Below are 24,139 nucleotides of genomic sequence, written 5' to 3' on the forward strand. Positions count from 1 at the left end.
CACTGCCACCTTCAGTATGAATGAGAAAGAAGTGCCAAGGCTCACGACTTGGTGACAACATGGAGTGAATTCCAGCCCCCTAATATCACCTTGGCCAGATGCCCTGTTGAGCTCTGCACAGCTGTCACAGAATGGCCCTGCTTCAAGGTCCCCCAGCAAGCAGCTGGCCCTGTTAAATGAAAATGACCTTCATCTCATTGAGCAGTTACAAATATCCACTGAGACAGCATATGAGAAATGCTTTAAGAACTCTAAAAGCAGAAGGTTCCAGCACAAATGACTGTGGCTTCCTTACTCCACATTCCTCCAAAAAGAAAAGAGGCCAGAGATGAGAATAAGAAGAGGCTGGAGAACTGTTCTGACTTCACTATTCCATAATGTGTGTGGGTGGCAGAAAAAAATAAGCCCTTTTTCCCGTATGATTAAAAAAAAAAAAAATCATTCTTCAGTGTTCTTCAATATTTTCAAGGGGAAAGAAAGACCAGCACTATGATGTGTAACAATCATGCCAAGAAACCTGTTATAGTTCATGTTGAAAGGTTGATGAAAAGAATGTCTTGATACAAAGCACAGCTTTTACTGTAAGCTCATGGACAATGTTGGTATTGATGTTTTTGAAGAACACCTGATGTCATGGTGCAACCTCTAGAAAAGCTCCCTGAGCACTCAGCCCTCCCACACTCTGCTCTTTACCAAGACACAGGCCATGCCCATGGTGAGCTTCTGCAGCCCACATTCCTCCCCCAATGTGCATCCATGTGAAAATTTAACTGGGCCCTGGTTGTTTTTTTTCTGATTCAAGGTGTATTTCTCATCTTAAAAATAACCCTGTTTGTTCTGTCATTGGGCACTGCACCTCTTCTTGATGACCTTTTTTCCCCAAATTTGTTCCCCTCTCATCCACCAAGGAAGGGAAGAAGAAGAACCTTTACTAAGCATCTACACTGATTTTTACATACATAGATAAGTTAATCCCTACCCTAGAAGAGAAGAAGAGAAGAGAAGAGAAGAGAAGAGAAGAGAAGAGAAGAGAAGAGAAGAGAAGAGAAGAGAGCAGTGTCCCTATATGAATGTGATCCTCTCAAAACCTGGCAAGTAGTGGCCTGGGTTGAGGAGCTGCAGAGGCTGCAAGGGGCAATGTCAAGTGGCTCCTAAGTCATCCAAAGGTTCTTCCCCAGCAATGCTGTCTTATTAATTCGGGACAAATGTATCACAAACATATGGATTTGATTGTATCTCCCCACCCCCATCTTCCTCTCCTCATGTCAGAAAAACACATACAGATTTCAAAATGAAAAGGAAAAAAACAAAAGAACGGCCAGGGACCAAAATGCGTAGTATGGTTTTAAGCAAGCTTGGAACATGCTAGGAAAATAATTGTCACTGGTCAACAAATCCAAAGAGCAGTGACACCCAGCTCTGTCATTAACGTTGACAGCCAGGAAAGGAAGTACAGTTAGGTGGGAGCAGACGTGGTCTGCCAGAGGGGACTAGAAATAAATGGCCCCCAAATCTCTGACACTTAGATGAGTAAGGTGGCACATCATTTCAAGACCAATGCGTAAGGTCCACTTCTGTCCTCAGACTTTATCAAAGGGTTGGTGTCCAGCTGGTCCCCATCTCCACTGGAATTGGAACAAAACAGCTTCCATTTGAGCAGAGGGAACACAATTCAGATGTCAAAAGGAATGACCAGTGCTAATGCACTCTTAGAACAGAGCATATTCATTGCATGCCTATAAATCCATCTATTTACAAATATTTATTGAACGCCTACCCTAATAAGGGTTGCACTGTGTGTCAGACACAAAGTAGATGATTTCTAAATATTATAACCAGTCCTCACAACAGCACTATAAGAACGGGTATTATTAACCCTATTTTATAGATGAGGACTGAAACATAGAGAAGTTAAATGAGTTTCCCAAGATCATCAAGCTAGGAAATGGTGGAATGAGGATCAAACTCAAGTTTATCCAACTCTGATTTTTTTTCCCTATTTTCTTGGATTTCAGCTAAGTGCTGAATTCTTTGTGCCTCTCCACAAAAACTAGCACAACCTTTTATGCCGAATAGATGTTGAATATTGAATAAACAAGTACAAATGATAGGTTCTACCACCAATGTGCTTATACCATATTTCATCAATTTAAATGTTCACCTTTAAGTATTACATAAAATAAATGTATATCTTACTATCAGCAGACTCTTGGAATCAATGAAAAATGATCATCTCAAACTAAGACCAGTTCAACATGAAAGTGTAATGAACAATAATGTGACAGTGCGTGTTAAGCGCCAAATAAAGTAAGTGTCATAGTCCAGACAGAACAGTCCAAAAACAGTGGCATCAATTTTAGATGTAAAGGCCAAAAAAAAAAAAAAAAGAGAGAGAGAGAGAGAAAAGAAAAAAAAGAAAGTCCCAAAGAACCTTGATGAGGGTGGGGCATGGTGATTTGAAGCATCTCTCCTAGAAGAGTGTATGTTTCTTAAAAATGGAGACCTCAACTCATCTTTTTTTTTTTGTTCCCCAAATTCTCAGTTCTGCATTATGTAGGAAAGATACTTCCCCTCTGAAGTATCAAAAAGTAAAGGAAAGCACAACCCATCCAATATTTCCAGTGATTCCTGCCAGAGGCAGAGAGTTGGATCAGATGACCTCTGGAGAACCCTCCTAGATCCAGGATTCTGTATCTAAAATGGGAAACCTGACTGGTTGCTCACCTGATCAACTACAGAAACTTACTGTGCGTTGACATTATCGAATCAAGAACTCACTCAACAGTATTTTGCTTACTCCTTTCTCTCAAACCAAGCTTCCTTCTGCCATTTCCCCATTTTCGATCACTCCCCTCTCCCCAAATACACATACCCACACACACAGGCATTTAAAAGTAAATTAATCTCGGGGCGCCTGGGTGGCTCAGTCATTAAGCGTCTGCCTTCGGCTCGGGTCATGATCTCAGGGTCCTGGGATCGAGCCCCACATGGGGCTCCCTGCTCAGCGGGAAGCCTGCTTCTCCCTCTCTCACTCCCCCTGCTTGTGTTCCCTCTCTCGCTGTTTCTATCAAATAAATAAAATCTTAAAAAAAAAAAAAAGTAAATTAATCTCCCTTCTCTATTCTCAATGTAAATAATCTAGAAGTCTACTTTCCTCAGGAAATACTATATGGTGTTAGGGAATAGGAACAGAGAAGGATCTCACACTAAGCAGAGCCTTTAATAAGGAGTGTCTCTACACTTTCTCCTTCAAAATACTGTCCCAAGATGTAAAGTAACCGAAAAACAATTCCAGCTTGCTGAAAGTAATGGGTAAAAATCTGATGAGGAGCAGGACATTCACAGGGTCTCAAAGACTGTCCTCACAAATTTCTTATTAATTACAGAGGAAAACCAGCAACCACACAGTGGAGGAATCTGGCAGACAACACCATAAGCCAGTGATCAAAGCTAACATCGCCATAAAAGGGACACACAGACAGCGTAAGCCTCCTGTTGTGATATATTGAAAAGGACACACATCACTTATGTAGGATTCCTACTATAAAACCATATAATCTGGATCCAGTCATGAGGAAACATCAGACTAACCCAAACTGAGAGACCTTCAACAAAATGATCCTTTATTCTTCACAAACATCAGAGTCATGAAAGACTAAGAAAGGATTACAAATTAAAAGAGACTAAAGAGGTATACCAACCCTAAACTGTAACAGAAGATATTATTGGGACCGCTGAAATTCCAATATGGATTCTCGAACAGATAATAATATAACAGCAGTGTTAAATTTCCTGGTTTTGAAAATTACACTGTGAGAAAAAATCCTTGTTTTTGGAAAACACACACTCAGGTATTTAGGGATAAAGAGGCACGATATCTGCCACATTCTCCTAAATGGTTCAATAACCATAATATATTCATGTATGTGGAGAGCGAGCATGCGAGAGAGAAAGAGACGGAGGGGAACGACAGAGCATATGCAGCAAAATGTGAACAACCAAGGAATCTCAGTCCTGACAATAAGGGAGTCCTTTGTATTTTGCAGTTTTCCTGAAAGTTTGAAATTACTTCAAAATCAAAAGTAAAAAATAAATGAAACCAATTTCTCATTTCCCAGGCATCACTTAGCCCAGGACCTGGTGTCTAAGTAGCAATGTCTGATTTCTTGGGCTCAACAAGCCATCATGGAAGAAGAAAATAGAGAAATGCCCAGCAACACCTTTTGTTTCTCAACATGTGCAGCCTTTCCTTTGATTTCAGGAGACACTACAAGTGAACAAAGTGATCGCTGAAAGTAATTATTTGAGCATAAAACAATTAGTACAACCACAGAGAGAAAGTTAATAGCCATTTATGTGACTGTTCACTTGTAAACACGCTAGCAGGGAAACTCGGCCAATGCCGCTCTCTGCCCTCAGGAATTACGAGTCTTAAATCAAAGTTACAAGGCAGGGCAGGCAGTAGGGGCTGTCCACATTTTGAGGGAGGCTCCGAAAACAAGCATAAAGATGTTCCTGGAAGCGGTTCTGGAAGGGGAAAAGGAAACCTTGATCACTTCGCGAGGTCCTGGAATAGCTTGCAAGGGAAGGGGAACGGGCGTGTTTTCCTGGACATCTTTAAAAGAAGGGGAAACCGTCTAGGAAAATGTTACAATGTGTAGAATTTACTTCAAGATACGTCATCATATAAAGTGTGAGAGGATGTGTCTTACTTGACTGAACCTCTGATGTAGGTGCCAGCCAAGACAGCCCAGGTGTTCAGCTGGCACTCTATTCAGAAAGCCTGGGCTCACAGGTGGCATCTCTGCCTGGCTTATCTCTGTCGACAAGCACAGCCTGGTTAATTAGCATAGAGTGTCAGAAATGGATTTTCATGGGTGAAAATAATTGACTAGCATAACGAATGCTAGAAAAGGGCTCTCATTTGATGAAATTAGAGGTGTTTAAATAACGTGGACTGGTTCGACCTATTTCAGACATACTCATATCCTTGCTTATAAATATCCAAGGAGGCTTGTACCCCTTGTCCTAGGGATGATGCCTCAGGCTAAACCCCGAAATGGCCCCATGTCTGAGTCTCTGGATTCTATTTCCCTGACACTGTTTATGAAGGTGACAAAATTCTGCCTCTGGAATTGAGGGTTTTGCCTGGAGTGAATCTTTCATGCATGGAGATGGTCAGAGAATACAAAAGTACAATGAGTTGGGACATTTTGAACACGTCGTATGAACTATTATTTTTCACACTTGTTAATAAATGTCACTTACTACAACCTCAGAGGCTATTGAAAAGAATGGTGCATGGCTGAACTGGCCTAGGTCAGAGTGCAACAGGTAAATGAGGTGTGGTCCTACATAAACACAGGGGCAGAGGCATGAGGGCCTTTTTGTTAATGATCTCTACCTTAATGCCACTGCGGTCTGAGGATATATGCCATATGACCTCAATTCCTAAAAATCATAGCAACTTGTTTTAGGGACTAGAATATGGTCTAGCTCAGTAAGTGGCCCATGTGCACATGAAAAGAATGTAAGAATGTGTTTGCTGCAGTCTGAGTGCAGTGTTCTAGGAATATCAATTAGGATCATTGCATTCACAATGTTGTTCAAATCTACTATATCCTGTTGTGTAAGACTGTTGAATCACAGACCTATACCTCTGAAACAAATAATATATTATATGTTAAAAAAAAAAAAGAAGAAGAAGATAGCAGGAAGGGAATAATGAAGGGGGGGAAATCGGAGGGGAAGACAAACCATGAGAGACTATGGACTCTGAGAAACAAACTGAGGGTTCTAGATGGGAGGGGGATGGGAGGATGGGTTAGCCTGGTGATGGGTATTAAAGAGGGCACGTACTGAATGGAGCACTGGGTGTTATACACAAACAATGAATCATGAAACACTACATCAAAAACTAATGATGTAATGTATGGTGATTAACATAACATAATAATAAAAACTAATGATGTATTGTGATTAATATAACATAATAAAAAAATAAAATTAAATTTAAAAATCTGCTATATCCTTAATGGATTGGCTACTTGTTCTGTCAACTACTGAGAGAGTTGAAATCCCCAGATACCGTTGTGGCTTTGTCTATTTCCCCTTTCTGTTTTATTCATCTGTGTTCCATGTGTTTTGTCAGGTACACACATTCATAAATAGGATTGTTGCATCTTCTTAAGGAGTTGGCTCCTTTATCAATATAAATATTATCCATATCTCTGATAATATTCCTTACTCTAATGTCTATTTTGTCTGATAATGGATGTAGCCACTCCAGCTTCCCTTTGGTTAGTGTTTATTTGCCATGTCTCTTTTCATCCTTGTACTTTAAACCTATCTGTGCCTTTATATTTGAAGTATGTTTGTAGTAGGCACCATGTAGTAGTTACATACTGCTTTTTTTTATCCAATCTCACTATGTCTACCTCCTAACTTTGATGTTTAGGCCATTTATATTTGATATAATTACCAATATGCTTGGATTAAAGTATGCCATCTTGTTATTTTATTTTGTACTTGTTCAGAACAACAATAGGGCTAACCTCGTTCTTTCAGGGATTACCAGCCTGCTGTCTGATGTCTGGAAACAGTTATGACATAAATTTTAACTAGGTTTATAGTAGTTTATGGCAGAAAAGCTAGTCCTAGAGCAGGTACTCCATCATGGCCAGATGTGGAAGTAGGGAATCTGTGCTCAAAATGTTTCTCAGATGATTCTGGTGTGCTGCTAGAATTGGGTATCTCTGCTTTAATTCAAGGGTCACACTTTAAATGGGTAGGATAAAGGCACATAGCAGAAATGTGAGCTGCTGGATATAAGACAGTAGGGAATGCTGGGAGGGGTGGAGAACCAGAGAACATAGGTTCCAACTGAAAATATTCACATGTAATTTTTTTTAAGATTTTATTTATTTGAAAGAGAGAAAGCGAGAGAGGGAACACAAGCAGGGGGAGTGGGAGAGAGAGAGGCCGACTCCCCACAGAGCAGGGAGCCCGATGCAGGGCTCCATCCCAGGACCCTGGGATCATGACCTGAGCCAAAGGCAGACACTTAATGACTGAGCCACCCAGGCGCCCCTCACATGTAATGTTTTTAAAACATCTTTTGAACCGAGTATTTTGAAATGTCTCCTGGCTGAAATCTTCCCCAGGGCCACCAATTTGCAACACCTGTGACTCTTCTTTAATGCCATATACTTTTTTTTTTTTTATTTGACAGAGAGAGACACAGCGAGAGAGGGAACACAAGCAAGGGGAGTGGGAGAGAGAGAAGCAGGCTTCCCGCAGAGCAGGGAGCCCGATGCGGGGCTTGATCCCAGGACCCTGTGATCATGACCCGAGCTGAAGGCAGACGCTTAACGACTGACCCACCCAGGCACCCCTAATGCCATATACTTCTTAAAATGGAATGCCCAGATTTGAGCACCAGCTTCTATGGACGACGGACAGCTCAAGGTCAGTGACACCAGAATTATTCCCCATCCATACCCCATGAGTTCATTAGTTCAGTTAAGACAAGTTCATGTTTGAAAACAAACTGAGAGCTCATGTTTAGCGGTCAACTCACCACCACCCCCCATCTCGCTCACACCAATGCCTGCTACATCAGGTTTTTGGGTCCTGCACTGTATTTACATCCTGACTTTACATTTATCACTAGTAGATTTCACCTTGTTGGTTTGGGATCAGGGTTCTTCTTGCAAAGGACATTTTGAATCTTGACTCTGTTATCTTTCTAGGTAACTACTTTTTCCAGATGTGTGCCAATGGAAAATCTGGTAAGTATGCCTCCCATCCTCAAGGACCCAGAGCCTAGGGACTGGGCATGACACAACCCCCTGGACTGATGCTGGCCAACCAGGGCTACCTCTGCTCTTCATAACCTCTACTCCCAGAAGAACAGAGAACAGAGGAAAGGAAGCACAAGTAAAACTGCTCTTAGAAAGTGTCTTGGCAAAACTCCAGGGTGATGGTAAATTTGCAATCTGCATGTGGGTTTTGTATAAATGTTCCCATGAATACTCCTGCAGGTCATTTCCACAGGTAGCAGGTAATGCTGGAAATGGAGAAGCTAGGGCCACCAAAGAGCAAGACTGTGGGGTCACTATTCCCATCTGGCTTCCACTCAGCAGCCCCAGCTCTGTTGTGAATTAGCTGCGTGGCCTTGGGATGCTGAGCTGTCTTTCCCAAGCTTCCAGTTACTCCTGTGAGGTATCCCTCTCCAAGAAGTTTTGCCCTTTCTCCCACCCTGGCACCTACCCTCTCTCCCGTCAGAGACTCACCTATGCTCCATTTCCACAAAGCCTGGCATTGCCCTGGCTGTGACAGACAGACTTCCAAGAAAAGTAGTTAGGGGAACTTTATCCTTCAAATAACATTCTTCAGTCTGATCTTACCAGCTTCCTATTCAAGATCCTTCCACATCACTTGAGCTAAGTATTCCATGCTGGCTTTATGATCTGATGCCTGCCTACCTTTCCTGCCTGACATCCCTCCCCACCACACATATACTCTTCATTCCAGCCACACGCAGCTCCCTGTAAACCCCTGAACAGATATGCTTTTTCATCACTGCATGCCTTAGTTCATGCTGTCCTCCCTGCCTGGAATGCCCATCCCCTTCCTCCCCACCCATCTTAAATCATGATGCTGAACTCAGCTGAGTCACGCATCTTCCAGGCCTCCTCTGATTCAGGAGCCCTCCGAATCCCACTGCACATATTCTGTCTGAGCATTCATCGCGCATCCTTAGGTATTAGTTGACTCATCTTTTCACCAAGTTGACTATAAGCTCCTCGAAGGCCAGGATTTTTCATTACCACTGCCCGGACAGTTCCTGCCACAGTATAGGTGTTAGAAACATGGAGTGTTTTGAATGATGAGGGAATCAATGATGAGCAAGTCCCAACACATGGGTCAGCTGCCTACCTCCCCCACAGAAGGGGCCAGGCCTATAAGTTCAGCCCTTGTCACAGCATCCTGAGCTCAGACTCAGGTTCTTGGGACTCTGTGTCACAGCTGTAATCTAAATATCTGACATCCCAGTGTGACTCTGCAGGCCATTCACTCAATTCTCCACCCTCTGTCTAAATCCTCTCCCTGAGCAAGACAAGTTAAATGGAAGAAACCTCTCCCTTCTCCATTCACAACTGCTTCACAACCAAGGAGGAGCCACACTCCCAGATGTGCTGCCCAAGAGAGGTGCTCTGGTGCCTGGAATCTAAGAAGTCAGGGAAGCCTCTGGAAAAACATCAGTTGGAAAATCCATCCCCAGCCAGCCCTCTCCAGGCCTCTCTCCTGCCGAGTTTGCTCACTGCTTGAAGTCGACAACCCACTAGTTGTTTACGTTCCTAACCCTGAGTTTGGGGCATCTGCAATTTAATTTGAGCCATGGATAGAAAGGACTGGTCTCTGTTAAGAGTTGAAAGAGCATAAGCAAACTTCTAGGCTGAACTCTGTGTGGCATTCCCCAGCACCACCCAAACCCTGAGCCTATGCATACCTTCTATCACTTTCCAAAATCACCTCCGGCAGGCCGAGATGGGGGGTCATTCGTCCTCAAGTCTGGAAGATGACACTAGGGGTGAATGGGTACAGAACAGCTGGGATGGACTGGTAAGGAAAGTAGGTGGAAGAAGAAAGAATAAAGCCTGATGGTTATTGGAGGAGGGAGAAGGAGAAAGTTCAGGGGGGGACCAGAGAGGTTTAGAGGGCAATACCCGCTAAAGCTGAAGATCACTAACTCAAGCCCTGGGAGGGAGTGGTAAGGACTCAGGAGAGCTGTGCTGGGCCCTGAAACCCCATGCCCAGAAGTCAGGCTCCAAATAAATGGTAAACAGAGTTGGCCAGGCACACCCACCCCTTTTCACCACCCAGGAAAAGAAGAAAAAAAAGTAGAGCAAGGGTGACTTGGGTCCTTCAAAATCACTCCCACAGAATCTGTCAGCTTCTACCACCACCGTTCTTCTTGAAGATACTTCCTGAAAATATCTTCACCTACATAAACATGTCAACTGCCTCCTGCCCATGCCTAGACATCTGAGGATTAAAGGCCAACACCGAGGGAGGGGATAATGGACAGCAAAGAGAATCCTGGTCAGGGGACTGGGCATGTTCCCACTCCTTCACCACAGGGAGCCCACTTTGCATCTCATCTATCCTCACTGCTCACTGGTCCTGCCTTGTGGCTCACTGGAGATTACTGTCACCTTTCACAGAGTACTGCTCTGCCTCTCTGCCCCATGTCACATTCATCACTCATCATCTCCCTATAGAAAACACACCATTGGTTTATGTTATTCGATGTGCACACAGGCAGATCAGAGCCCCAGTTACCATGGAGAGCAAAGCCCTGAAGGGTGGCGTCCCATGGCCACAAGACAGAGGGCCTTCCACTCCACTTCACACTCACACATGTGCACACACACGCACACAATTCCCATGCACCAACCCCACTAGAACAACTCAAAGCCATTTGGAGCAGCAGTCCCCAGGCTGGGCCTCTGGGCTTTCCCAGAGAGTCAGCCAGCCTCCATGCCAGTCTCCTGCCATGCAGCTGCCATCCACTCTCCAGGCCAGCAGCCCCTGAGATGCCACACAGCTTTTTCCACTCGTCCAAGCTTCTTAAGCATCTCTGATATACACCATGTGTCCCAACAGGAAAACACACACTCATCATCTCCACAAAATGCTCCAGATGTGATCAAAGCTAGAGAGGCAAAAGAAAACAGAGATGGGGGTGTTTAGAAAAGGGGAGAGGAAGAGAGAAATGCAGGGGTGCAGCGGCAGGGGTGCCCTGGGTGGTGGTGAGGCCGAAGGATGGAGTTTAGAACTGGGATCCAGACTCCCAGGCTCCAATCCCTATTTCAACCTGCCTCCTTGTGAGACCTGGGATCCTGCCCCCAGACCAGCTTCAGGCTTGAGATTGGAAAGTTGGCACTGGGAGCAATGCTATAGATCACCTGGCCCAACCGCCCTACCGTTAGGTGAGGAAGGTGGCAGGTAAGTCAACCTAGAGCATCATCCACCATCTCTAACCCCACATACCCTTCCACCTCACAGCTCACCACTGTCCATATTAAATGTCAGCAGGTTACAGCAGCACAGATCCCTTAGCTAAAAGGCCTCTGACATGATACCTCTGTCCCTCTGCCCCATTAAATCTGTTAGAGGATTTTGGTTCATTTTTTATAAAGTGAGGGGATGGCTTTCAAAGACCCCCTTAAATCTGAAATTACTAAGTCCCCATGATCTTCAGCAATAGCCCCTTAAGGAACAAGAATTGTTTTATTCTAAAAGATCCTAGAGTCCCTTCATTATCCCATCTAACATCTGACCACATTGGTCCACTATCCCCCACCATCACTTCAAGGCCCCTTTCAGGAAGCAGCCCCTGTGTCTCACCAACATCTTCCTCCCTCAGAGTGTAGCAAAATAGTTAATAATGGGCTCTAAAGTTGTACTGCTTGAGATCTGGAGTAAGTGACTTAACCACTCTGTGTTGCAATGTCCTGTTCTTTACAATGGGGACGATGATTGTGCCAACTTCACAGGGTTACCGTGAAGATTCAAGCAGATCACGCATACAAAGGGCATGGTGAAATGGGTGCATGGTGAGCGTGGTGGCTGATGCTGTTAGTAACGGTCATCACCATGCCTACTGAGACATCTGCCACTGGGGCACAGGGACATTACAACCTAGTGAAATCTATGGGTTAGTTAGGATGTGGAGGGAGAGAACAGAAAAAAGACTCTGAGCTCAGCATCATACCACCCAGGACATCCATCATGTTCTCTTGGGAGGACAGAAGATATCCAGGAGCAGAAGCCGCTCTTCTCCCCAGATATCCCCTCCCCCGCCCCCGGCCCTCCATCCTGTCTGGCACAAAACAAGCAATCCGTTCCTAGTGCCCCACAAGGAAGAAGTTCAAGTCTTTTAAAAGTAAAAGCCAACCAGAGCATGTCAGTGCTGCCCACACAAGTGCAGCCACACAAGCCAAGCCCTTCAAGGATGTACTCTTTCCTTTAGGATAAAGTCCAAAACCCTCAACCGGCCTACAGGATCCTCTAGGCCCTGATACCTGCTTCGCCCCAGCCTGGTCCCGTCACTGCCCTCACTGCAGACCTAATGCCCCTGCACCCCAGGTACCCTCTCCCAACAGTGGGGCAGTATACACAGTGGTGAAGAGAACCGACTCTGGAGCCAGACTTACAAGTCCAAATCTTACCACTTCCTTACTAGCTGTGAACCTGGGTCACTTAACAATCTCTTTGTGTTTCAGTATCTCATCTGTAAAATGACTATAGTAGTATCTATCTCAAAAGATGTTGTAAGCTAGCAAATGCAAAGAGCTTAAGCAGTGCCTACCACACAGGAAGTACCAAGTAATATTAGCTACTGTCATTAGTCCACTCACCTTTGTCTGGCTTATCTTTGGTTTCACTCATGTATCAAATCTGAGTTCAAAGTAACTTCCTTAGGGAGTCCTTCCCCAACTACATTGGATTATCCTATGTTTTTATTCCCATTATAGTCCATGCTCCTCTACTATACACCACGTCTCACTTAAAATTAACTATGCATTATCTGTGTTCCCTGGTAGATCACAAGCTCCATGAGATCAAACTAGCATGGACCACAGGTCCAGATATTCCTGGGACAGTCCTGGTTTACACTTGTTGTCTCAGTGTGGTAGGTTAGATTGGCGTTCAGCAAATATGAACTTCTCTTTCCTTATGTAAGAGTATACTTCCCAGCAACATGGATTTGTGCTTGGCCATGTGACTTCTTTGGCCAATGGAACGCTAGTGAACATGATGTCAGCGATGCCATAAGAGGTACTGTTTGTTTCCATTGCTTTGCTTGTGCTCTTGTTATTCACTATGACAGGAATGTGCCCCAGGTAGCTTCTGATCTAAGGAGAAGACCTGAACACAGTCTGGAGCCTGGAGCCAAGCCAAGCCCAGACAACGCTCAGACCAAAAAGAGCTTTTCCACTCAACCTACAGACACATGAGCAAGACAAATAAATGACTGTGCTGTTGTAAGCTACTGACTTCGGGGTAGTTTGTTATGCAGCATTCTTGTGACAATAGCTGACTAGTACACTCAGCATAACTATTAATAGCGTTCACCCTCACACTCAAAAATGTCCCAGGTTAGGTGATAAATTATCTGGTCACCCAAAGTCAGTCCATATCTATCTTGTTATCACTTTAACTCCAGTGCCCAAAACAGTGCCTGGCACAGAGAAGGTGCTCAATGAATATTCTGGGTAAAACTGAACTGAATTACATGGTCTCTTAAATCTCTCTCCCAAAACATGGAATCTTCTTCCCAACTCCATGGTTAGATGTTAAACCTTCAGAGAAGGGTTAATATAGCCAAAGGGAGATACGGTCTCACAGGATTAGACAGAAAGATGTTAAGCCTTCAGAGAAGGGCTAATATTCCAAAGGGAGATATGATCTCACAGGATCTGAAAAAGAGGGGCAACAGACCATGGAGTAAGCATGGAGAATGACCAAAATGAAAGGAAAGGAACCCCAGCAAGAGGAATCTACATCAGGTTCATCACGTGGGACTTCCAGGGGGCAGAGTGCCTGTGAGTGGGGCAAAGAGACACTCTTGGTATGGTTCTTCTCTCCACTGAGCAGCTTACCTTCCTGACTAAAGGTTGAGGAGTGGACAGAATATCAACCTAAAGAAATACTGCCATCTTGTTACTGATAACAGCTGGGAACCAGCCATTGTCCTTACCCTCATCCAGACTAAAATGCACAAATAAAAAGCTGAAAATCCCAGTCCTCCAATCCCCTCTGTCTCTCTTGTGTTGAGTTGAATATGGATTCTATGAAAGAAACCAACGAGGCCGAGCCAACAGCCCTGAGGCCTGTGCCCTCAAGGAGGATTCTCCTGAGTCCCTTCAATGGACTGGGTGACCCAGGCTAAGTGCCACATCTTCCACAGCCTGAGTCAACCACTGTGCCAGGGGCAGACAGCCATCCTTGGCAATTAGCCAACTATCCGTATCTCCGAATATCTTGAGATAATCCCAAAGGTACTGGAGGACAGCAATCTCCCAGGCAGGGATCTTGAAGCTTTTTGTTTTGTTTTGTTTTGTTTTGTTTTTGTTTCTTGCTTATGTCTGTGACTTCCAGACCCACAAAATGCTGTGGTTTTCCATTTCTAAAACAGAGGCATGTCCCTCTGCGAAAAGCATGGGTGTGCCGGGCTAATTAAATTTAGCTATCTTGTGGTTGTTGTTGTAACGTGTGATCCGCCAATGTTATTCAATGTGTTAAGACGTTTTCTGTTTATGTTGGTTACACACCCATTTGGTGTGGGTGGAGAACATCACTCGACGGAATATCATTAGCAGGGGCTGGGAGCTCAAGGGTTCCAGAGCCACGTGGTGAGACCATGGCTCCCGGGATCAAACAGTTGGGTTGTGTCCATGGTAACTTATCCATATGCTAGTCCCCTCTCTCTTTCTAGGGCAAGATCAGTCCCTCAGATCTACCTGAAGTCCTTAACTCCCACAGACAGGCTTACACTTGCCACAGCCAGCCTAGAGGTTTTGTGGAGGAGAACAGATTCTCCTCTCTCTGTCAGGGAGATAGATAGCACCAGGTCAAGGGGCTGAGTGACTTGCCCAAAGTTTGCCAGAAGAGTAGGTGAGAAACTGCTCTCGCCTCACAGCTCGGAGCACACAGGTCCCCAGGCCATTGTAAGCTGTTTTGCCACCTGCCTAAATTCCAGAGAAACCACCTAACAGTTGGTCCTCCCCTGTTGTGATCCCTTTGTCTGGGCTCTCTTCCCTCACTGTCTCAAATATCTCCAACCACTGCCCGTAGCCCTGTACTTTCTTCTCAGCCCTTCCTCAGTCCCAGCCATTCTTGAGTCTCTCCCAGTCAGCCTCTCTTGACCAGGAATGCCTTCATCCGAGTCCTATAAATCTCCCAACCATATTTCTTTCCTCCTTCAATCTCTGCTTTCTACGCCAAACTCACCTGTCCCATAAGTTGTCCTTTCTCTCACAAACCACACTAAATCCAGTTACTACCCCTTCGAAACCTTCTACCACCTGGGCCTAGCACATCCACATATAGCTGTGTGTGTCAGCTCCCCCCTGGGCACTCCTTACAGCTTGTGACCTCCATCAGCAGCGTTCTACTGTGAGCACCTTGTGTCCCACCATGACACTTCGAGCTTCCTGCTCCCCCGCCCCCTTCTTTTAGCTTTGACACCAACTCCAGGACAAAGCTCTTCATCCAGTAAACGCTTGATATAAAGACCCATTCTCATGTTGTTATCAGACTCTGAGTTCTGTTTTAAGAAAAATCTCTGAGAGTCTGGGTTTCTTGGGACTTGACGGTGTCATACTTACTCTGGTCCCATCTCTGAGGCCCCCTGAGCTTCAGAAACACCATTTCACTCTCACTGGGAAACCAAAAGAAGACATTCCCACGACAAAGGCAGACCCTCCACAAAATCCCACACTGAACGGGAGCCAGACTCCGGGACGGGCCGTGGAAGAGTCTCACCTGGTGCATGGTGCCAACCTGCTGGGGTGTCTGGTTGCAAAAGCTGCAACTGAGACCCAGCTGCACAGTGGCGACATGTAGGGAGCCAATCAGTTACCAAAAGCAAGAAGTGATAGCTGACAACCTGACAACATGAAGAAGTCAGAACAAAAAGACTATAAAAAATAGAATTGAGAAATCAAAAACATGGCATTCTCTGCTTAACAGAGGCACAAACAATCCTATCCAGCTCAACAAGCTGAGAGGGGCCCATCATTCCTGCTACGCACAGGGGAATGCTCCTAGCAACGACGCCATTGTAAAGCATGGTTGACTATGGCCAGTGAGCTCCACTCACCAGTAGCCCACACCAGTTTTCCCTCAGAGATTAACACCAGGGAGCTGGAAACCCAGCTCCCTTGACATCCAGCTGGATGAAGCACTGTGTCACCTTCAGCCCCATGCTACAAGGGGAAAAACATCGTTTCTGGAATCGGGCAGGCCTGGTTTGATCCTGGATGGACTAGCTCGGTGGCTTGGGGAAGCTCCTTATCTCACTGAGCTCAGTATCCACATCTGTAAAATGCAGGCAAAAATATCCACTTAGCAGGGTCACTGGGAGACAAAGAGTTCACACACACAAAGTGCACAGTTATGATGCATTGATTTCCAATAAAAAAATAGTCTTATGATTATACAGTATTTGTCAAAACTCGTGAGCTGAAGAACTCTATTAAATCCTGCTGGCTTAGAGAATATTACTGTTTTCCTCTAGGGAACAGATAAATAATACCTTTACTTAACCAAACCTATGTCTATCACCGCAGTATTTGTGCAATACTTTATCACAGTCCACAAAATAATATCGTGGGCCACGTGGGACAGGTGTTATAGTCCCTCTTTCATAGCCAAGGAAACTGAGGTTCGGAAGAGAACGGCTTGTCCAGACATTACATCAACTGGAAACAAAGCTGGAACTAAAACTGAGTTCTTTTCATTCTTAACCCACTGCTCCTAGCCTACAGGAATGTCCCTAAGCCCATGCCTCAGGACTTAAACACGTGCACTCTCTATCCATCCTCTAACTTCATAAGTGGCGACCTTATTCCTTCTCCATTTTCTTCCTGGATAGGGAGCTCTTATTTGTTTAAGTCTGTCTTCAGATGCATCCTCTCCAAATCTTTGATCACATTACTTTTCCAGCCTGGCTGGGAGTTTTTTCTTTAGGCGTGATGACCTGAGTTAGACACACGTGAGGCTCTGCCATGATTTGTAAGTGATGTGATCCTAAAATGTTTCCTGGCAATTTCCAGGGTCTGTGGGTGCCGTAACACATCACATGGATGTTTCTAGAAACAGTTACCATCACCCCCAATAACCTATGCCTGAGGCATAGCCAATTCCCCTGAGCCCATCACCATAGATGACTAGTTTGGGGGTCAATTTCCCCTCATGATCTTTTCCATATGCTGTTTTTTATAGCCTCACAGTTACTTTTTGTAAGTTCCTCGATCAGTTTGTCCCTTCACTTCCCAGAAAAGCCTCGTGGTCATCATCTACAGGTTTAGAGATTTGACTCTGAACTTAAGCTCCTTCAGAATGGGGCCATGCTTAATTTATTTTCATATGCCCAGCACCCGTGTCTGACATATGGTCAATGCAAAATGTGTTGGTTCAACTACCCGAGATGAGGTGTGCAGAGGGACCCTGCTCTGAGCTCCCCAGGCCAGTGAGTCCTGAAGAGAAGCATCGTGAGGATGAAGAGCCCGTGTCACATGAGGACAAGCAGAAAGGCCTGGGAGCGGATTATGTAGAAGAAAAAAAAAAAAAGAAGCTCAGGTATAGGAGAACTATTAGGGACACAAGAGCTTTCTTCCATTATTTAAAGGACTGAGCTTCAGGGAGCTGACCTGGAATCAAAAGGCGGGAAATAGGTAAAGTTCCTGCTCTGGCTCCTTGACCTCGTGGCTAGAAACGTCCAGCAGAGAAACAAGCTTCCCCTGAGGCAAGGTGCTCTCTACTACGAGAAAAATGCAGCAGAAGCTGGGCATTTGCTAGACGAACATGCTGTGAGAGCAGGTCTCCATCCCTTCATTCCAGGCCCAGGCCCTGAGGCGACCGACCCAGAAACACGTTCCATCTCTGGGCCGCCATGGTTCGATCCCAGCAGTTCCGGGTAATTGAGAGTTTATTGCTCACGAGGGCCCAAAGGGACATGGAATATATAACTTGCCATATATTTTTAGAATAATAGCAGCCTCTCTTCCTCCCTGGGAAGTTGGACATAAGAGAGTCAAGGAGGCAATGAGCTGTGAGCCAAACAGCCTGCTCCTTCCCCAGTTTTGCCCATGGAAATCTGGGCGGCCATGGGGAACGTGTGTGTGTGTAGCCTCCTGGTGCTGGGGATCCACCGTCTGTACCATATGGCTGATACTACAGCCGAAAGATGAAGAGTTTGATCCGAAATGGGAGCCACCATCCATGGAAGGCTGTTCTGAGACTTGAGAGGCCACCCTCATATGACTAAGCTGGCCTCTGGGCGCAGCCTTGGACCAGAGTGGAGAGCACTTTGTCCCAACTCCTTGTAGGCCACAGGCCACGGGCTTTCCCCCTGGGAGGGTGCGCGCTGAAGGTCAGTGGCACTCAGTTGGGGAAGCAAGAGCCTTATCACAGCTAGATTTAATAAACAGCCTGACTTATTTCCTGATCTGTAAAATGGGCCAGAACACAACAGCACAGAACATTACCATCCTTGTTTCGGCCTTGCCACAACCAGCTACAGCCTGCTGTTCTGTGTCTACTGTGATCCCCTCACCCCCAAAGGAAAAGAAAAACATTCTTCAGGCCCACAAGGTACTATTTCTTTCCAGCCTGCAGAATGTTTCCCAGCTAAATCCAATACTTCAAATGCTGGGACCCATGCAAAGACCTGCTAGCCCCACACTTCATCTCTCCTTGGTCTCGCCTCCCTTGGATCTAGCCTTGCCTCCTTCCAACCCTGGATTCTCTACCAACTCACAGGGCAGAACGAGGGGCGTGGGCCAGATTGACACAGAATCTACACAGGTGAGGCTTCCAAGTCAACTTTTTTACCTAACCACTCGCAGTCAACAGTCATGAAGGATCTAGCTTTGGGTCAGTGGGATTTCTGGCCATCAATATCTGGCTAAACAATAAATCCATACACAGGGCAGCCCAGGGTGGCCATGAAGACACATTTAGGTCCTTTAACCTCAGCCCTTCAGAAAGGAACATTTCTAATTCAAGTGCCACCTCTTCCAGGAAGCCTTCCCTTATTCAGCTAATAGCAATTACTCTTCATCTGTTGTTCTGCAGTATTATGTTTGTACTTATATTCTAATCCTTATAAGCCCTCACATCATCCTGCCTGGCACATGCCTACCTCCCTATATAACTGCTAGATCTTCAGGGCACAAACTTCCCTTTATTCATCACCACACCTCCCCACGCTGCCTAGCACAGAGACTGCTCCCTGAAAGCATCAGTAAATGCTTACTGCGCTGGACTGAACTGCCTTTATAAATCCCAGAGAAGGATCAAGGAGGAGGCAGCAGGGCTCAGGAAATAATTAATCACGGGTTGATCAACATTTTTTCCTCTCCATTCCCTCCCCCAAACCAGCTGCGGCCAGTCCTTCCTGAGCCTGCCCTGCCGAGAAGCCTCCTAAGAAAGAATGTGGCTTCCTCTGTCTTCCTTCTGGAGGGATTTGGATGGGTCACATTTCAGGAGGGTAGAAGTGGGGCCCAGAGACCAAGAGGGATGAATCAAATCACACAGCCTTCTAGTGGCTGTCCTGGAGAACCCTGGCAAGGGCAAGGACCTCTGCCTTGCACAGGAGGAGGGAAAGGCAACTCCCATGATGCCAGGACTTCAGTCAGGCTCCCCACAGGTGGGGCTGGAGAGAGCTGGGATTCTACGATGACAGAGATGTGTACGTAGCAAGGCAGGGCACAGGGCCGCGCGTCTCACCACAGATGAGGCCCAAAGGCTCCTGAGATGGTATGACCCCGTAGAAATCACTCTCGAGTCACTGTGGAAGTGCTCGTATCTGAAGGCTTCAAGCCAGGACATTGCTAAGAGAATCCCAGAGCTGCCACATGGATGGGTTTCGTGTCCAGGGCCTGATTTTTAGGAAGCCTCACTCGCAAAGTGGGCATTCCTGAGAGGGGTGGGAATGAGGGAGAGCCAATCAATCACTCCTCTCCAGACCGTAACCCTGATTCCGTACGGCGAATGCTAGGCTGCCTGTGCATCATCCCCTTGGTGAATTCCCCAGAGCCAATGGGCTGCCATCGTGCTAAGCTTAGGAGACTTCTGGACCCCTCTTTTCCTCACACCATCCTACGCAGGCAGTGGCCAGGGCTGAAAATAAAATTTTTGTAGATCAGTTTCGACATGGTTAGGAGCTCAGTCAGACTCAGCTTAAAGCCTATTGCTTTGTCTCATCCATATCAAAACCTTCCAGCTAAGAAAATCCGCCTGTGAGCAGACATTAATTTTAGTGACAAGACAGGTCATGGCCCTGACGGACAGTGGATCACACCTGTACAAATCCAAAAGGCCCCAGGCCCCCAGGCCCCCAGGCCCCCAGACAATAAAGGCTGTTTCCCTCCCGGGATGTTGGGGAGTTAACCCAGAGCAGTGCAGACAAAAATCTACTTTTCTGGCTGCGAGGACCCTCTTATGGCTCCTAAGCGACCAGAAGAGTCATTTCCTTCCAGCGAAGGCATCATTTCAGCCATTGTCTTGGTCCCAAGCCGTGTTTCTGCCAGGGCACAAGCACTGCTGGCAGCAAGTTCCCAGAGAGAGCTACTGTGAGTGGCGTCCTTGCTGGATGCCTCCCTGGGGAACTTTCCAGGCAACGCTTATACACACACACAAACACACACACACACACACACACACACACACTTACAGTCAGCTCAGGCCTACAGGCCCCACCCGAGCTTTCTAGAGCAAAGCTAGGATCCAGGGTTGGAAAGCCCTGTTGGGCTGGGAGACACCCATCAGCAGTCTCACAGTGCAGCCTGCTGGGCATGAATGAAGGTGCAGCAGCAGGAGACAGGGGTGAGGGGTGCAGGGAAGGGTATCTTGCCTCCCCTCTGTCCACTTTCAGCACCTGAGAAAGGAGCCTCAAACCCCAAACTGCCAGTCTAGGCTTGAAGGCCTATGGAAGGGGAAAAACAGTCTTGGGGATTTCAAAATGCAAACAGTTCTCCCACCCCCACTGAGTTCTCAACTGCTCAATGCTTTAGAATGTTCCAAATGGTTGGCATAAGGGAGGAGCACTGGGGATCCACAGGAGGAACAGAAGCTCCATGCTGAAAATAAGGAGCTGAGTGTCCAAGGAAATAGGTGGGAATACCTCTTGTAAGCTTTGTACAAATTATCATTTCTAACTCATATAAGATTCCCCTGCTTCTGCCAATCTTTTTCAGTACCGACATATGGGTACAATGTCTACGCGAGGCACAAAGAGGGTACAGCTCACATTAGTAAGTAGCAATGGAACAGCACTGACAGTGTGGGGCCAAGTGAGGGCTCAGGGCAGGCAGCCACAGGTGGGGGGTGGGCTCTGCAGGCCGGGTGGGTCCCGACAGGTGGGGGCAGGAAAGATGGAGAAGCAGCTGGAGAGAAGGGGCACTGAAAAGCACCCACGGGACCTGGTATCAGAGGGGGCAGTGGGAAGTGAGAAAGGAGGAAGGAGGTGGCTTTGACAGAATCAGAGTGAGCTGGGCCATTTGGAAGGCAATGTAATGTGAGTTTCAGGTAGCACCTGCTGAGTCTGGGTAGCCATTCCCCACACCCTGCACCCTCTCTTCTCTTCATGAACCCTCCAGCAACCTGCTCTTGCTTACCTGTCTCTGCTTACCCACCTATTACTCTGCTTGCCCCTCATGCCTCTGGCCCTTCCCTCTCTCCCCACTACGGTCACTTTCTCCTTCCAGCAGCAGCTCCTTGAGGTCAGAGAGTTTCTTATACCACTGGGTAGACAACAGCCCCCCAGGGCCCTCACATGCACACTACCCAGTGCCCCTTCCCTTCCCCTCCAGCCAGCCTCCAAGAGAAGCCTGAGGCTCCAGCCTTCCTCCCTCCCAGCCAAACCAGCCAAGCCGCTGGCCTCGCCCGGGGGCTGTGGGAGCTCCCTGAGCCATCTGATGTGTGAGGAGCAGTAGACAGCCTCCAACTCTGCAGCACTCCATGCCCCGTCTAGACAGATTTGAGCTCTGTGTCCTCAGGAACCGCCAGGCCCCAGAGCGGGGCTCTGCTCCAAAGGCAATTCTTCCCCTGCAGGTGAGGCTGCTTTGGTGGCCAAAACTGAGTGCACATTGGAGCCATTTCCCACTTAGCTGGCAGCCAGTCACCTAAAGTCTCTGGGGAAAAGACAAAGCTCTCTGGTAGGGAGAATTCTTATTTTTTAATCATATTTTTACAAAAAATGAACGAGTAGTTGGAGAAAACAGGCGACAGAGTGGGAGGCCACTTGGGATGCAGAGAGAAAGATCAAAGCCCACCAAGCATGGAGGAAACAGCCTTGGTGTGGCCCAGAGAACAGTCTAGGTGGCCCATGCTCCATACAAGGCAGCCTGGGAATGGGAGGCGCAGGGTGAGGAAGCCTCAGCCACAGGCACCCCGTGGCCCTGCTCCACGACCCCAGCACTGCAGTTAACGGTCTTCAGCTGGAACAAACACCTGCTGTCAAGAGACGTCCAACCAAGCTCCCAGTTCCCTGGGAGGGCCGTCATATCTCTGTGTGGGCGGCGAACCTACCCAAACTGCGGCCCCCAGGCTGCTCTCTTCTTCCAAGAAGAAGCTAGAGTTCCTCCCCCTGGACACAATCCTTCTGGCAGCTGCCCCTCTCACAGTCCCAGCCCCGGGCAATTAGCCAGGGACACTCTCTGTGTTTGCCGGCTGATTAATTAGCTCATTCGAAGAGCCACAAGTCACTGTGTGGCAGTGAGGCCATTATGTCAGTCATGGGGCAAAAGTCCCCATCTTCCCCAAATGAGTATGTGCTACCAAATTTCCTCCCAGATCCCTCAGTTCAGTCTCCCATTTTTTTTTTCCCAATTTATGATAACCAGGATCCTGGAGACCATGGAGAGAACACGGCTTGCCCAAAGAAGCCACAGCCCACAGAGGTGGGCCCGGTCTCCACTCTCAGCCCAGTGCTTTCCCACCTCACAGTGTCACCTCCCAACATTCCAGCTGGGTAAAAAGCTGGGCTCAACGAACCCACTGAGCTGCTAGAGCCCACAACCGACTTTAGGCTAGTCAGACCTACAGCATTCTAGTAAGTTCTCTCAAAGGACTTTCACCAATGTTCGGTAGAAGCTAGGGAAACTCCCAAGGTAGCAGGACATCATTTGAGGGGCAGCACTGAAGGGAGGGATTCCAAGACCCTGTCTCTTCTCCCTTCCTGCCATAAAAAGCTGACATGCCCTCTCAGACCAGCCAGCTTATTCCTCATGCGATTTGCCAGGTCTGCCCTTCTCTTGGTCAACACCGTGGCCACTTTTGCATAACCTAAGGATCTGCTTCACCCCATCCTTCTCCAGGACAAATCTGAAGGGACAATAGATAAGAGTTATAACTGCATTCACACACACACACACACACACACACACACACACACACACCACACACACACAGAAGAGCAGGCAGGGAAAGGGAGACCATAGTGCTGAAGACCTCAAGACGGAAGTCATGGTGTATCCATTACATTATCTGCTGCCCCACACAGACCCCATCCCCCTCCCTGTCCCTGAGCTGCTTCCCCATGCATCAGAATAGAGCAGGACAATCATAGCTCAGAAAAGCAGGTCCCTCTGCTTGGCCAATAGATTGCCAGGGGTTAAGAGGGTTGACGGGTATCTTTCAGAATCTGCAGCTCTAGGGTCCTCCCAAGAGTGCCCCTCAAGTCTTACCTGATGAGGTCGATAGGTTGAAACTTATAAAACACTCCATAGCGTGCCCATTCTCGATACAGCAGCTAAGAAAGAAGAGGGAAACAGATTAGGGGTGGAGGGGGCAACCATTCACCTTTTGTTTTGTTCACCTTAGCAAGTCAGAATTGTATCCCCCACAACTACCCTAGCAAGTCAAAACGGAATCCCCAAAGCCCAGCTTCTAGGAAAATTCTCACAAGACATCCACAAGGAAGGTTTCCAAAGGTGGGAGGCTACAGAGGCTGACTTCCCTTCCCCACGTAATAAAGGTGACCTTCATCACACTCCAGGCCAGCGCCTGCTGCACCTCCCAATCATAACCATCATAACCCCACCTTCTTCACTCCCTTGCTTTGCTTAGTCCAGCAAAATGAGCCTGGTGTCCCTTCATTCACTCATAAACAAATGTTTACTGAGCATCTACTATGTGCCAGACGCTGGACACAGCTGTAAAGCAAAGTCATTGCTGCCATAGAGCTTACACCCTGATGTGTGGAGACAGAAACATGTCAACATCCAAGATTTATAAATGTCATGCGGAAAGCTAAATCAAGGCAAGGGAGTAGAACACGAAGGACAGGGGAGTGGGGGAGGTGCTATTTCAGACAGATGGCAAGAGAAGGCCTCTCTGA

General features: G+C 46.9%; 1 protein-coding gene across 1 annotated transcript in view; it reads right to left on the minus strand.

Annotated features, from left to right (window-relative positions):
* LOC116623527 (anoctamin-2-like) overlaps positions 1 to 24,139 on the minus strand; it is a 192,075-nt gene that overhangs the window by 34,512 nt on the left and 133,424 nt on the right. Inside the window, exon 10 of the mRNA XM_032390749.1 lies at positions 23,487 to 23,551. Within this exon, the coding sequence (XP_032246640.1) occupies positions 23,487 to 23,551 (65 nt within the window). The remainder of the gene's footprint in view (positions 1 to 23,486; positions 23,552 to 24,139) is intronic.

Source organism: Phoca vitulina, unplaced genomic scaffold (assembly GCF_004348235.1).
Source record: "Phoca vitulina isolate PV1807 unplaced genomic scaffold, GSC_HSeal_1.0 scaffold59, whole genome shotgun sequence".
NCBI classification, from domain to species: Eukaryota; Metazoa; Chordata; class Mammalia; order Carnivora; family Phocidae; genus Phoca; species Phoca vitulina.